Source organism: Mytilus edulis, chromosome 8, assembly GCF_963676685.1.
Source record: "Mytilus edulis chromosome 8, xbMytEdul2.2, whole genome shotgun sequence".
In the NCBI taxonomy this organism is placed as follows: domain Eukaryota; kingdom Metazoa; phylum Mollusca; class Bivalvia; order Mytilida; family Mytilidae; genus Mytilus; species Mytilus edulis.
Window position 1 is genome coordinate 73,309,261 of NC_092351.1, and position 15,461 is coordinate 73,324,721.

The 15,461-nt window shown below is 33.6% G+C and overlaps 1 protein-coding gene across 1 annotated transcript; it reads left to right on the plus strand.

Moving 5' to 3' along the window:
* The first annotated feature begins 687 nt into the window (after positions 1-687).
* Positions 688-14,928, plus strand: LOC139484329 (uncharacterized). Its single transcript, XM_071268067.1, has 9 exons — positions 688-742; positions 1,844-2,104; positions 2,332-3,273; positions 4,353-4,468; positions 6,587-7,855; positions 8,207-8,240; positions 10,606-10,883; positions 12,614-12,644; positions 12,922-14,928. Exons 1-9 carry the CDS (start codon positions 688-690, stop codon positions 13,203-13,205), a joined length of 3,270 nt encoding a protein of 1,089 aa, XP_071124168.1. The 3' UTR covers positions 13,206-14,928.
* Positions 14,929-15,461: the final 533 nt, after the last annotated feature.

The window sequence follows — 15,461 nt, forward strand, 5'->3', positions numbered from 1 at the left end:
ATAAGGGTATCTTATTTGAAACATGTGTCCGATTACCTAGCCTGACAACCAACATGGCAGTCATGGTTAAACATAGAACATAGGGTAAAATGCGTTTTTTGGCGTATATCTCTGAAACAAAAGCATTTAGAGCAAATTTGAAAATAAGTAAAAATGTTCATAAGGTTACGATCTATCTGTCCTGAAATTTTCAGACGAATCAGACCATCTGTTGTCGGGTTGGTGTCATTGAATTAGTAATTTTAAGGAAATTATGAGTTTTGGTATGATCATGATTGTTATTATAGAGAGGGATAAACTGTAAGCAGCAATAATATTTCACAAAGTAATAGCTACACATAAGTTAACGTGACCAAAATGGTCAATTAACCCAAGGCGGAGTTATTGCCCTTTAATGTCAAATTTAACAATTTGTCGTAAATTTTTATAAAACAACTAAGACAAATTTGACCAAACTTTGCCTTTATCAGCATTAGTGTATCATGTTTAAAGAACATATCTGATGGCCCTGCCTGCCAACCAACATGGCAGACATACCTAAAAAAGAATATAGGGGGAAATTCAGTTTTTGACATATATTTCCAAAACTGAAGCAAAAGTATAAGGGTTGCATTATTTCATGCATCAATTGTAAATAAAAATATTAGGTGGGCGACACAGGCTCCTTGGAGTTTCTAGTTTATAAAAATGTCCTGTTCAACTTCAGATATATGGCAGTTATTGTCTAATAGTTCGTTTCTATGTATGTTGCATTGTCGTTTGTTTTTCGTTGCATTTTAGTATTTCTTTTGTTTCGTCGTTTTCCCCTTATGGTTGTTGTGTTTCCTTAGGTTTTATTTTGTAACTCAGATGATTTGGTTCCTCTCAATCGATTTATGACTTTTGAACAGCGGTATGCTACTGATGCCTTTATTGGTGAACTTTTATAACTTATTTTAGGTTTGTTAGAAGTTTTTGAAAGGTTCGAACTTATTTTTCGAAACAAACTAATTTATGTATCTTTATCATGTTTATACAAAGTACCGATTACAAACGTATTTACATTTTTTTCAATATTCAGCTGTACATCTAAGTTTTAAACACTTATGAAACTTTTTGTCGCCAGTTGTTAGCTGTTTAAACAATTTAGTATGTGGTTTTAATGATTAGCTATTTAATAATGTTAAAATTATTTCTTATTGGTTAAATTTGAACATTTGCGTCGGATACTTAAAACATGGGATTACCTTAGTTGTATTTGGCTACACTTTTAGGAAGTTGTGTTTAGTTCTCAATACTCTATATCTTTGTACTTTATTTGGCCTTTTTATTTTATGTCAATTGCCCGTCACTGATGAGTCTTTTGTAGGAGTAATGCGCTTCTGTTGCAAATATAAAATTTCAATGCATGTTATCTTTTTGAGTTTATATGCTTGTCTGCAATTACTTTCATTTTCGAATGACAATACACAGTTATATTGAACACAAAAACAACACATAAAAACTCTTAATATATAAGTATAGTGAAACGAGCGTTAATGTCCCACCCATAAATGAAAACATGTCTGCCGTTATGCTGAATATTTCATTCCGGGTTTATAAGTGGTTTTTGACTTGTATGATGATCAGCAAAATCATAAGATGCATAATAGAATGTAAATACAGGGATAATCATCTCTAACAACCGTGTATCTATCCGAGTCCGATCTCTTGAGAAAACCGCTCACTTTGTTAAGTTTGGTTGTCAAACAGTCGAAGTAGCTGTATGACGACAGCGATGCGTGTTGTAAATAAAATGTTCTAAGTAAATGTTTGAAACAACACAAGAGAGAAAATAACTATCAACTTCTTTTTACATTTTCAGATGAGCTTTGGCATCAACTCAGGGGGTTTGGGCTAGGAACAGCTTCTGATTTACAAGAATTACTACGGGATAGCTCATTTCAGAGTTTTTGGAACAGAGTTTATCTTGTAGGTCCAAATTCTGTTGGGAAGAGTTGTTTAGCAAAAATCCTCGTCGGTGAGCAAGTTCTACAATCAAGAAAGTCTACAGATGGTATATGGATCTACATGGGAAGAGCTGGTATGGACGTGGACGGAATGAAATGGATCTATTTCGAAAAAGGTATCTCTATAAATGAATGCATGCTGCTTGAATCGTATAAGTTTTGTGTTTATATATTGATATGTATGTGGTTGTGTAATCAATTTGAAGCCAAACGTTTTGAATTTTATTTAGACTTTGACTTCATACTATGATTGATCATTTATTATTCACGAAAGTATAGTATATATTGATCTATTAATGATGTACATCTGAACATCTTAACATATTAGTATACTGTTTTATAGGAAACGCAGTCACTGAGATACTGACAAATATGCTGATGACAGTTTCAAGTGCTGAGGCTGCCTCTGAAGCACGGGACAACAGTACAAATTTCCATACAAAACAAAAGCTTTTGGAACCAAAACAAAAATGCAAATATCCAGAAATGAAAGAAGAAGAAAACGATCTTAACAAAGGGTCATTGAATGGTGCAAAAGCAATCAAGTACAACTCATCATCTAATAAGGAATCAAAAAGAGAAATGGATGATAAGAGACCAAATCTCCATTCAAAAGAAGCTACCACAAGAAAATATGAATATCAAGAAATGAAAACAAATTACGATCGTCGAAGTGGTATATTGAAAGGTGTAGAAGTTTCCACGCCCAATGCATCATCTCATAATGATTCAAAGAGAAAAACTGCGGATATAATTGTAGATCTGAAGTCATATGAAGGCAATTTTATTGATAATCAGCGATCTGAAGGATATAATAATCCTACTTCCACACTAGAGGGTATTCAAGACGAGCATAGCAAATATAATCAGCACAAAGGACCTGATGGTCAGTCTTCTACCTCTGATAAGATAAAAACTTCATCAGTTTTCGATTCAAGTGTGAAACAACTTATCCGAGAATTATCGACAGGAAAAACACAAACAAACCAAATGATATCGGGGCAACTTGACAGCAAGTTGCTGAAGGAGATTTCAAGCGATATGTCTATCGATAAACTACATGAGTTAATGGTTAAAGCAGTTAAAGAAGGAAAATACAAGCAGATGGTAGTACCTATAGATATCTGGGACTTTGGAGGCCAGAAAGAGTATCATATGACGCACCAGTTGTTCATTACCAGCAGGGGTATATTCATTCTGATGTTTGATGGAAGTATTGGTATACACAAGCACAGATCTGACCTTGGATTTCTACCAGGACACTTTGGGAAACCAACAGCGGCAGGTAAACATAAAATAAACTAACAAACAATCTTTCAAAACCTGCTTAAACATCTAAGTGCAATGGAATGTGCATAGTATGCATTTTTGTTGATGTCTGCATAGCAGAATTGAATCTATCTGTAGACGCACTGCTTTGCAATTTGGTCGATAATGGAAATCAAATTACTATTTCAAACACACTAAGATATTTAATGAATGCAACGTATTTATTCCAATAACTTTGAAAAGTTTTAGCTGCATAATATGTAGGAAAATGAACTAAATTACAAGGAGTCATATACGACATACCATAAAAATAATCAAAATTATAGAGATATGTATGGCATTGTGTGTCATTAATGTTTGAGAACAAAATGAGTTTTGGTTAACCTAGGCATCAAACTATATAAGAATAAGAAGATGTCGTATGAGTGTCAATGAGACAACTCTTAATTGAAGTCAGAATGTTTAAAAGTAAACAATTATAGGTCAAAGTATAGCATTCAACACGAGGCATTGACTAGTTCCGAATAGCAAACTATAAACCGCTCCCCTATAACTAGTGTAATAAAATCCAAACAGGAAAAAAATACGGCCGAATCAATATAAAAACGAGAAACAAGAAACGACCCTAAACCACACTAACAAACGGCCACTACTGAAAAACAGAATTCTGATTTAGGACAGGTGCATATAAATGCAGCGGGTTTAAACGTTTTAACGTGGGTCAACCTTCACCCTAATTTGAAACATCAATAACGCTCAAAACAAAATAGTTGGATGGCAAAATATATTGGTAAGTTGAAGAACATTTTAACCAAGCATTTGGATCATTATATATTTTGACAATCAAAACATTAAATTAGCATCCCATCAATAGCATACCAAGTTTTGGCGCGTTATTGATTTACATGACATTCGAAAGTAAAACATGAAAGTATAAATCGTCGCGAATAAAACCATCACTGATTTTTGCTTTTATTGATCACATGTGGATACATAGGCAAAAACAATACATTGCTGCAAGTCATCAAGAAAGCGAACAAAGGTTTCCTGGAGAAAAAAAAACTGTTTACAGTATGCTGTTCTATTTTATTTCAGTTTACCTATTACACTGGGTGAATTCAATATTGACGTTCTGTAAAAGATCGAAAGAAGGGTTTCCTAAAATAATATTTGTTGCTACTCACAAGGACATGGTTTCGTTGATATCGAAGGTAAATGCATCATAATATCTCATATACATATTATATAACAATGATAGCTGTCATAATGAAAATGTATGTAAGGGGAAGACCAATAAGATTCGAGGGGATAAGGAGCGCCGGCAATCTTTATATAATTGACAGATTATATATTTTTTAACCCAAACCAGAGCAAGACATTTTGTTTATAACCCGTTCTCAATATAAAATGGTTGGGCATCGAAAGTAATTTAACTTCTTTAATACAGATCAACTTAAAAGGGTTCGTGTTATATTTATGTTTGTTATTGGTGTTTGTTCCATTTTCGTATTTGATTTTGGCCATGATATTGTTCCCTTTTATTAGACATGATTTAGATATTTCCACGTCATGCCATTAGTACCTTCACTCTCTTTTTCACAAGTTCGTATTGCTAAGGCTTTAGTTTTCTAAGTTGTGTTTTGTGAACCGCTGTTTTTGGAATTGTTTGCTCACCTAGGTCATCGTCGTCTGTCGTCGTCGTTAACATTTTACATTTTGAACTTCTTTTTGAGCACTACTAAATAGAATGTAACAAAACATGACTTGAATGTTCCTTATAACATTTATAAGGTGCAAAAGAGGGACGAAAGATACCAGAGGGACAGTCAAACTCATGCTGATGAAGTGTTGTTGATTTACTGTTCAAGATGGCCTCCCGGAAATTTTTTTATGAAATAAGTCGACCAAAATTTAAAAATTCATTATTTGGTTATGTCATAATATTTATCTATTTTTACACGATTTCCAAATCCAAAGTAGAGTCAGGGGAGCGACACAGGCTCTTGAGAGCCTCTATTTTTTTCCGCTATTTGCCATTGGCGTTGTGAGTTTATTTTCCACTTATGAGTATGAATGCCCCTTTGGTATCTATCACCTCTCTTCTATTAAATTTTAATAAATAAGGTCTTGTCTTATTCGTGATTTTTTTTAAAATTATTTTACGATAAGTGTAAAAAAAAATTGAACCAAATAAACCCAATCAATAGTATCATTTATGAACACGGTAACATTTCTGAAACTATCAGATTTATATAAACGTAAATACCTTATTTAAAAAACAATTCAAAAAATTCAAATTTCAGTAATATAGAACTATTAACAATTATAACATAACCTACCTGTATTCACAAATAAAAATTGGGGACTGGAGCATATTGTTCTCCGATTGTTATACCATTTAAGATTAAAAATTAACACACAACTTCCCACTTCAAAATTATCAGGGTGGCACGTGTCCCAGTTGATAAACATGTTTGATTCTGTTGAATTTCCAGATTGCCACTCAAAATTAATGCCATCTTTTGACTCCAAACCATTATATGGAGTATTAAAACCTCCAAATGTTTGGAATTGAGCGTTTCTGATGAAGGTAAATCCAGAAAAACGCTTCGGACGCAAGAAATTATTAAACGTGTTGTTTTCAATTTTCTACAACAAACAGTAAAGATAGCTATATACATGTCTGCATATATGTATATAACTGCAAATTTCCCGAGATTCGAACCTGCACTTTTCGGATATCGAGACAACACCGCATGCACTGTGTCAGTCGCTGTAGACCTCTCGGCCATCTGCACTGAACTTATTAATTCAGCTTTCGGTGGCCTAGTGTTACATTTCCTCGTCAGTGAAATAAAGAGGTCTAATATATACTGTTACAACTTTCGATTTGCAAGCTTGTTTGTCACACATTTTTCAATACAAAGAAATTATTTACGACTGTGATACAAGTATTAGGTTTAGCTAGCTACAAAACAAGGTTTTATCCATCATTTTCTGCACGATGTTTGTTTCCTTACTTTTGTTGTGTTTGAGCTTTTATTTCAATTTAACAAGGGATTTTCGGGCTTGAATTTTCCTAATTCGGCATTTTTGTTATTTTATTTTTTATATTTATACAAGTTTGAGTTATTGTTGTAATTTGATCATTCCTCAATTATTTGATACAAACATGCTTGTGTAAATATGTATTGCCTATTCTTGAATGAAGTATGAAAACAAAAGAATTTGATTATTACCCATAAAAATCTTTACCGTAAACTTGAGTTACCTTTAATTTGTAATGATTTAATCAATGTACATATGATTCGTCCTTTTTCCTATTTCAGTTAAGTTTCAAATCATACCGAAGAAAGCTTGAAGATAAAATACAAAAGATATTCGAATCACACGCCGGTTTGAAGCATTTAGAATTCAAACCCTTACTCTTCATCAACTCCACAAATCCAGAAGATCCAGAAATTAAAGAGCTTCAACAACGTCTAATGAAAAGAGCGACTGAGCATCCACGATGGGGTGAAGAAATGCCAACAGCATGGATTCCACTAGATCTGCAGTTGACCATGAAAGTTGAAGAAGGTACTAATATCATTTCGCTAGAGCAGATCAAATCATTAAATTCTAAGAAAAAATCAATGGCGTTATCTGAGAAGCAAATTGTAACATTTCTAGAAGTTCAGCATTCACTTGGAAAGCTTCTGTACTTTAATGTAGAAAATCTCCGTGACTATGTTATCATATCACCAGCCTACTTAGTGGAAGTTCTCAGATCTATAGTGACAGAAAAGCAGTTTTGGTGTAAAAGCGGGCGATTTCCTAGAATTTTGAAAATCATCCAAGAAACTGGATTCATCGACAGAGAAGATATATATCATTTGTGGACACAAAAAGAGTTCATGCATATTTTGAAATACAAGGAATATATGGTCGATCTGTTGGTACATCTGGACGTTATCATCGCTCCGAGAACTAGCTTTGAACTTTCCAGTAGACCATTGAGAGATGTTTCGCGTTTTCTTGTTCCATGTATGATAACCAGAACAAACGACACAAAGTATTTGGAAAAGTTTCGGAATTATAATAATTCAATTGTCATGGCCTATAAATTTATAGAGGAAATAATACCGCCAGCATTGTCTTATCGTTTCCTTGGTTCCCTCGTTACCATGTGGCACGTAAAGCAATATGCATTTACAGAGAATAAAAGAGAAAACACATTGCTTTTCAGTGATCTTTATGTGGTTGAAGTTGGCAACAGTCACGAAATTGCTGTCCAGGTGAAAGGCAACAGAGTCGTGGTTTCACTTGTACATACTGTGAACAAGAAGAACATTATTCCAACTCTAGCGTCTTCTATTCAAGAATGTCTTACAACGGCAATGTTTGGAATTTGCCAATTCTACTCTACCTTGTCAGATGCTCAAAACAGTTCTTCAAAACATCAGGCAATGCCATTCGAAATTGAATTAGGTGTATTTTGCAAGTCCGATATATGCTTTTTCCATCACAATGAAATACGTCCCAACTCGCCGTGGTTTTGTAGTCAGCACAGAAAGAAAAACGAAGTTGGATACCTTCAAGCTTGGTTTTCGGAAAAGGTAGATAGACACGTTTTTGCATAAGTTATCAAAAAGAGAGAAGATCAAATATCCTCAGAAAATCAAAACAATTTTTATACATATTGTTTTTTTAAGTTGCAGCCTCTATGTAAACTGAATACATATGAACAACTGAATTTAAGTGAGAAGTATATAAAAAAACGATTAATTTGCAATGACCACATCTTCTTATTTTTTATAAATGGCCGATTAATAGATATTAAATAAATACTATTGAAATAAGATTAGATATTGACAAACACGATCACCTTCAGGCACTTATGATGAAGTTTAATGCTCCGGTAGAGCATACTAAGTCTTACTTATGATTTTATTTTTTATTTATTCCAGGAACCTTCAGATAAATGTCTCAGCACTTGCATAGGTAACTCTATTGACAAGACTGGCTTTACATCACTCTTTATGAGGGCTTTAGCCGTGATCAGAGGTTTAAACTGCAGAAGTCATTTCGATTCTATAATTTTGCATAATTTACTACCTCATTGTCACATTTATTAGAAGGTCTGCTTTGCGCATGTCTTGATCTTTCCCTCGATATTGACACAAATTAACAACTACAAACAAGATTCTATGACCAACATTATTATTGCATATTTCTAGTATTCCACTTAAATTTTAAACAGCAGTAACAAACCATCTTCCCGATCACATGGCGTGTTAGTATATCAAGTGATATGTTAAACTTATACATCTTTATACTATCCGGATTCATAATTAAGGATGTCCTCTTTACACAATAACTGCTTAAACAAGATTGTGTGATATCTGAAATCGACACTGCATAACTTTCGCTTGGTTTTCGTTGTTTTCTACGAAAAGTTTATGGGGTTACCTAACACTTTGATTAAAACAGATTTGGCTCGATTTTTTTTTATTAAGTTATAACAAAAATTTTACTTTGACCTGTTTAAAAGAAAATATGAATAATGCAAGAAATTTGAACTACATAAAAAGTAAATCACATAAAAACTAAACGAGGATTTTACAGAAATAGTTTGTTTAGACATAACAGTTTGAAAACACTAATTTTGATCGTTGTAAAGGTAGATTCCTACTGACTAAAAGTATTAGATTAAAACACTCAGCTGATTTGAGAGTAAACTCCCTTGTGTGTTCTGAACTCCCTTAACAAACATATTGATAAATATGTTAAAATGATATCCACAAATGCATTTAGTATGAGAACATGAGATTTCGGGTTCATATCAATAAGACAACAGAACCACACAATTGAACAAGCCTTGACACTAACAGGTAAATCAACAAGACAAACCCCAAGTATTGAATCGAGTCTGCATGTTCTGAATAATTTCTACCAAGACTATTACAGTTTTAACATCGACATCATATTCTTTACCACACAAACACGTTAATCAAAGATTTTCTTTTCCTAAATGCTTGACTTGTGACAGGCTAATTTAAGTACACGCTTACAAAAACAAAACTTGTTTGCTTTTTAACCGGATTTTTGTGACAAAAATGTCGGTTATTGATTTGGGGATGTACGGCGGGCGGGCGGTCGGGCGGGCGGTCGGGCGGGCGGTCGGGCGGGCGGGCGGGAATCAAATGTTGTCCGTGCATTAACTCATGAACCGTTCAACCAAAGCTTTTAAAATTTTAATATGTTGTTACTGACAACTAAATGAAGGTCAGGTTCAATAATGGCGATTTTGACTTTTACCGTTCAGGAGTTATGGTTCTTGAAAGATTGAAAAATGGAGTTTACAGTCGTGTCCGTGCATTTACGCATGAACTGTTCTACCTAAGCTTCCCAAATTTTAATATGTTGTTACTGATGACAAAATGGAGGTCAAATTCAATAATGGCGATTTTGACTTTTACCGTTCAGGAGTTATGGTTCTTGATAGATTGAAAAATGGAGTTTCCAGTCGTGTCCGTGCATTTACGCATGAACTGTTCTACCTAAGCTTCCCAAATTTTAATATGTTGTTACTGATGACAAAATGGAGGTCAAGTTCAATAATGACGATTTTGACTTTTACCGTTCAGGAGTTATGGTTCTTGAAAGATTGAAAAATGGTGTTTCCCGTCGTGTCCGTGCATTTTCTCATGAACCATTCAACCAAAGCTTTTGAAATTTTTATATGTTGTTACTGATGGCAAATTAAAAGTCAAGTTCAATTATGACGATTTTGACTTTTACTGTTCAGGAGTTATGGTTCTTGAAAGATTGTGAAATGGCGTTTCCATTCACGTTGTTGCATTTACTCATGAACCATTCAATCTAAGCTTTTCAAATTTTAAGATGTTGATACTGATGACAAAATGGAGGTCAAATTTGATATTGACGATTTTCACTTTCACCATTCATCAGTAATGGTTCTTGTGATATTGCCAGGACACAAATAAATATTAATAAATCCGGTTTGCTGTCGTTGTGACAGCCTCTTGTTTTACATGTTTTAGTTTTTAATCAATTTAAAAATTCTTACAGCTAAAATTCATTTAATATTTATTTGATGGATGTTTTAACTGGTTTTGTTTATAATGACGTCATTATGATGGAATTTTTCTCAAAAATGGTAATCTGCAAATTCATCCTTTTTCAGAATTTGATCTTTCATTTTATTTCAGATATTAGTACTTTTACGTATAAGTGTAGTATATATATGTGTGTGTGTGTGTGTGTGTGTGTGTGTGTGTGTGTGTGTGTGTGTGTGTGTGTGTGTGCTAAAATATTTAACTCATTAGCAAATTTAACAATTTAGGACTTGGAAGAATGGCACTAGAACGATGTCCGTCGGACAAACACTTGCGTAGACTGGTTGCAGAGTTCTCTCCAGGGAAGTGTCGTGAACTTGCAATTGAATTAGGTCTAAGTGTAAACGAATGGGAAAACTTCGAATACCAATTTCAGTTTCAAATTCCAGATGATCTTAAACTCGTAGCAATTCGGTCCTGCAGGGAAAAAATTAGAAACTTTACTTTTCACATGATTGTTCGTGTTCTGGAGAAACTAGAGCTTAGTCACCATCTGCTTTGTAAGGTAAGAATGTTTTATGTATTTCCTAATTTTGATGAAATCATAATCTGTGATGTTACCTCTCGTAAAGATCTGAGAAGTTGAAAGCAAAACATGACTTAACAAATAAAAGAGTACCAACTATGATCCAGGCATGCGACCAGTACTTTTAACGAATAAGTTTTTTAGAAAGGCCAAAGAAAGTTCTTAGTTGGAGAGTAATCAGGACACACAATTTCGAAAGGTTTTGCCAAATTCAGCTTTTATCTATTCGTTGGGTAGAGAATCCTTAGTATTTCGAAAAATTTAATATCTTGTAAACAGTTATGTACTAATTTGACCAATGATAATTCATGCCAACACGATAGTCCTGACTAATGTACTGCATCTGATAACCTTAAGGTGAAACCTCAACCATCAGTGGCATTAAACCAGTGGTCAAGTTTAATACGGGAGATTTTTTGTAGTATATACAGAATTATCTCACATGTTGTCGTACATGTTGTAATTTCAGCGATGATTTATGCTGACTGCTTAGTGATTTATGCGGTTTAATGTTGTTTAAAACAATGGGGGTAAATAAGTCTCCAACTGTCAGTTACATACATATCTGCATACAATTCAGGACCACCTGTGGTGACAACGGTTTTGATTTTGTTAGTGTTTTCTGTGTTTTATTGTTGTTTGTCTTCTCATCTCTTTTTCTTAATGGCCATGATATTGTCGGTTTTGAATTCCTTGAACTTATTCTTTTTTATCTTGGAATCTTCAGTCGTTTATTAAACTTGTCTGGCGTAACAAATACTTGTCATAGGTATCTTTGGTGATGTTTTGTAGGTTATAAAAAATAATAACACTACAAAACAAATGTATACCAAAGACGAACTTGAAGGTAAATTCAAAAAAGAAGACTTTCATAATTAGTTATCAAAGTTACCAGGAATATAATTTAATACGGCAGACGCGCGGTTCTTCAACATACCACTCATTAGTGACGCTCATACCAGAATATTAATACAGCCAAACAAGAACAAAGCTGTACAGCATTGAGGATCCAAAAATTCCTAAAAGTTATGACAAATACGGCTTAGGTATTCTATTCTTGGGATGAGAAAATCCTTATTTGTTCGCAAAAAATTAAAACAAGAAATTTATAAAAATGTCCATATAATTGATATTCATGTCAACACCGAAGTGCTGACTAGTTGGGAGGTGATACCCTCGGAAACGAAACGTTCACCAGCAGTGGTATGATAAAACTGACAAAATCAAACGCTCTCAATCAACTGAACAAGTAAAAAATGCTTTATTCCTGACTTGGTCATGTTGGTACATGAGTGTTCGGGTGTAAATATTGGGTTAAACCTGGTATTATAGCTAGCTCAACCTCTCATTTGTATGACGGTTGTTTATAATTCCGTTGTATTGACAAATTTAACTATATATTTATGGAATGATTGAAGCGTTCTTGATAAAATTAAATCCCGAACAACGCCTTGAATGCACCAACTGTATATGCTGACCTATATGCCAACACACTGAAATAAAATAAGTTCAAATAAACGGGTTAATCATTCATTTGAAACATTAATCCCTGTTATTAGTTGCCTTAGCCAGTTTTAGCACGAGATCCTGGAAATGTGTTGTTTTTACTCTTCAAAGTCTTCTAAATGTTTTGATTCGAGTATCTTGCGAACTAAATTAAAAGTCAGGTATCCTTGGTGATGTTTTAAAGTAATATCGTTTTACTTCAGGTACTTAGAGATGTCAAACCAGATGTATCAGGTAATATATGTTCATTTTATTTAATCTGTATTTTTATACATACAAATGGGATCATTTTTTAAAGTCTTTGATTCCGTACAAGTCTATTAAACACAGTAATTGTACTGACAATAAAGGGAAACCGTAAGAAAAGAAGGAAAGAGGTAGTGAAAACATCATAGCGTAGTGTATATAATTAAAACAACATGCATGTCTCTTTAAACTACAAAGACTGTACCTGTTTATACATTTTTGAACTGACCAAACTATTCTGGAGTACACTCATTTTATTGTTTAGGTATCCCAGAAGATACTTTGAACAACCCTCCATCAAACAAATTACTTTTGGATTTATCGAATCATATTGGAAATAGTTCTATGCAACTTGCCATCGAGCTGGATCTAGATTCAACTACTATTCAACAAATACAGTATAAAAATAAAACCAAACTGCTGGAACAGACTAAGGAGATTCTGCAGATCTGGAGTAAGAAGCAGCAACCAAAACCAACACTGCTTTTGTTAATCAAAGCTCTCCACAGAATTGGAAAAATGGGTTCATTGAGTGGAGTGAGATTTTGAAATTGATTTTTACCACAAAGATAATGAATACTAATAAAGACTTATCAAATAGAAACTTTTCACCAACATTCTATCCTAACTGAAAATGTTTCACTGCTTCCGTAAATGTTTTGTCATTTTGTCATCTTTATATGTTGAGTGTCTGTTTTTCATTACAAAAAAAAACAATGTAATTATATATTTTGTCTTATAAGACACGCTTTATAACTCTTATTTTAGATATATCGCTATACATAGCTTTGAATACACAATCAAAATAACATTTTATCTCAATCACATAAAATAAATAGTTGCTCGTTTCCTCAAAGTAAAGTTTTATTCACTTGTTGTCGATATTTCAGTCCCCAGACAAACACGTGTAGCTCCCATGATATATCATTAAACTCATCGACTGAAAACATGATGTTCCTTCGGCAATGAATATTCTGTTCCAATCTAAAATATTCCTTTGACATGAAATGCATTAAACCCACAGACCTGTTAATTATCTGTCCTGTTAATAACCTGACCTTTTAATTTCCTGACCTTTTAATTACCTGACTTGTTAATAACCCAATCTGTTAATAACCTGACCTTGTCTTACACTGACCTGTTAACAACCTGACCTTTCCTTACACTGACCTGTTAATAACCTGATCTTGCCTTACACATTGACCTGTTAATAACCCGACCTTGCCTACCACATTGACCTGTTAATTACCTGACCTTGCCTGACATGGATCTGTTAATAAACTGACCTTGCCTTACACTGGACCTGTTAATAACCCGACCTTGTCTTACAGTGATTTGGGTAAAGATGTGTATTTCTCTGTTAGGTGATGAGTGTGACGGAGCGATAGATATATTTTTCGAAGACAACGATAATTTTATTTTTATAAAACAAAATACGTGTAAATATTTTTATTGGAAATAACAAACTTTCTTTTTCAAATGATCCCTTTTAGTTTTTATTATAGGATTAAACACATTTTTTCTAGAGGTTATTGCTGTGTAAACCGGGGCGGTTAACTCACAAACTGAATAAAAGTCCGAAGGACTTTTATGTCAAGTTTGTGAGTTAGAGACCCGGGTTACACATCAATAACCTCTAGAAAAAATGTGTTTAATCCTTATAGTTCTTCAGCCAAACATACGCGATTATTAGTTTACATTATTACTTTGAAGGCTACTATATGTACCATCAGAAGCACAATGACATGTCGTAACTAAAGAGTACGCCGCCATCTTGATTTTCTAAAAAAAAAAATGTTCGATAAATGCAGCAGAATCTAAAATGAACTAGCACCCACCTCAAACACTTCATTTCAATTAGATACCATCCGAATTTGAAGCGTACAAGTAACCTAATAATCTTCCGTCTGAAAGTTTCAATCGTATGACGTCGTGTTTTGCCATGACGTAAATTCGCCAAATCAGTCGTGAATTTCCCGGAATTTTATTTAAATTTTATTTTTTATACATTTTCGAAGCTTTAGTGCATTTATTTTATTTCTTTGTTTTTGGTTATATATGTATTAGAATAGAAACAACTGTTATGCCATTGTTTTATAATCTCAACTTGCTGAAAATCCCAGTATCCCTGCAAGAATGTGTATCGCGCATGAATAGATTACAAAAGTAGTTTCGGAAACATGGTTTATCGAAGTGTAAACCAAGAGAAAAATTCTTCTTGACCAATCCAATTCAAGTATTTACAGATATGCAAATGATATAAGAATTATTATACATTTAACTGTTTTTTTATTGTAAATGGTCAATTAGATTTTAGATGTGTCATGGCGGTAAAACTCAGTACATATCTAAGGAAATATGGTACTGTATGACTGTCCTTTAGACGCCCCTCCCACCAATAGATCAAAGCCGAATTTGTAGGCAACAGTAGGTCACTGTATGGCAAAACTCGTACCAAATAGTAATCTTTAAAGGTCCCGTCATGACAAAATGTAAAATGAATTCAAACAAGAAAATCAACTCCATGATTTAAAAGTTGTACATACTAAAATAGAAATAACAAAACGAAAAAGAGATATGATAAGCACAAAAATGGTTTCAGATCGTCGAGCTAAAATTAAGGGACATGAAATGCCAAATTTGTTCGCGAGATTATCTTTGGTGTTTCTCTTGTACCAAACCCTGATCGTCCTTAAAGGCTTAATTAAAGTGAAAGATTCTAACTGGATTGCAAAATTATCGAAAACAAACATCCCCCGATATTTTCTTTTTCAAAAGAATTTCATTATAACGTAGAATTACAGT

Bases quoted from the DNA above. Each gene is read 5' to 3' on its own strand.
- LOC139484329 (XM_071268067.1), top strand. From the start codon at position 688: ATGTCCTGTTCAACTTCAGATATATGGCAGTTATTGTCTAATAGTTCG. The intron at 743-1,843 runs GTATGTTGCATT...TTACATTTTCAG, and splicing joins GTCTAATAGTTCGTTTCTAT to ATGAGCTTTGGCATCAACTC. The intron at 12,645-12,921 runs GTAATATATGTT...TTTATTGTTTAG, and splicing joins TGTCAAACCAGATGTATCAG to GTATCCCAGAAGATACTTTG.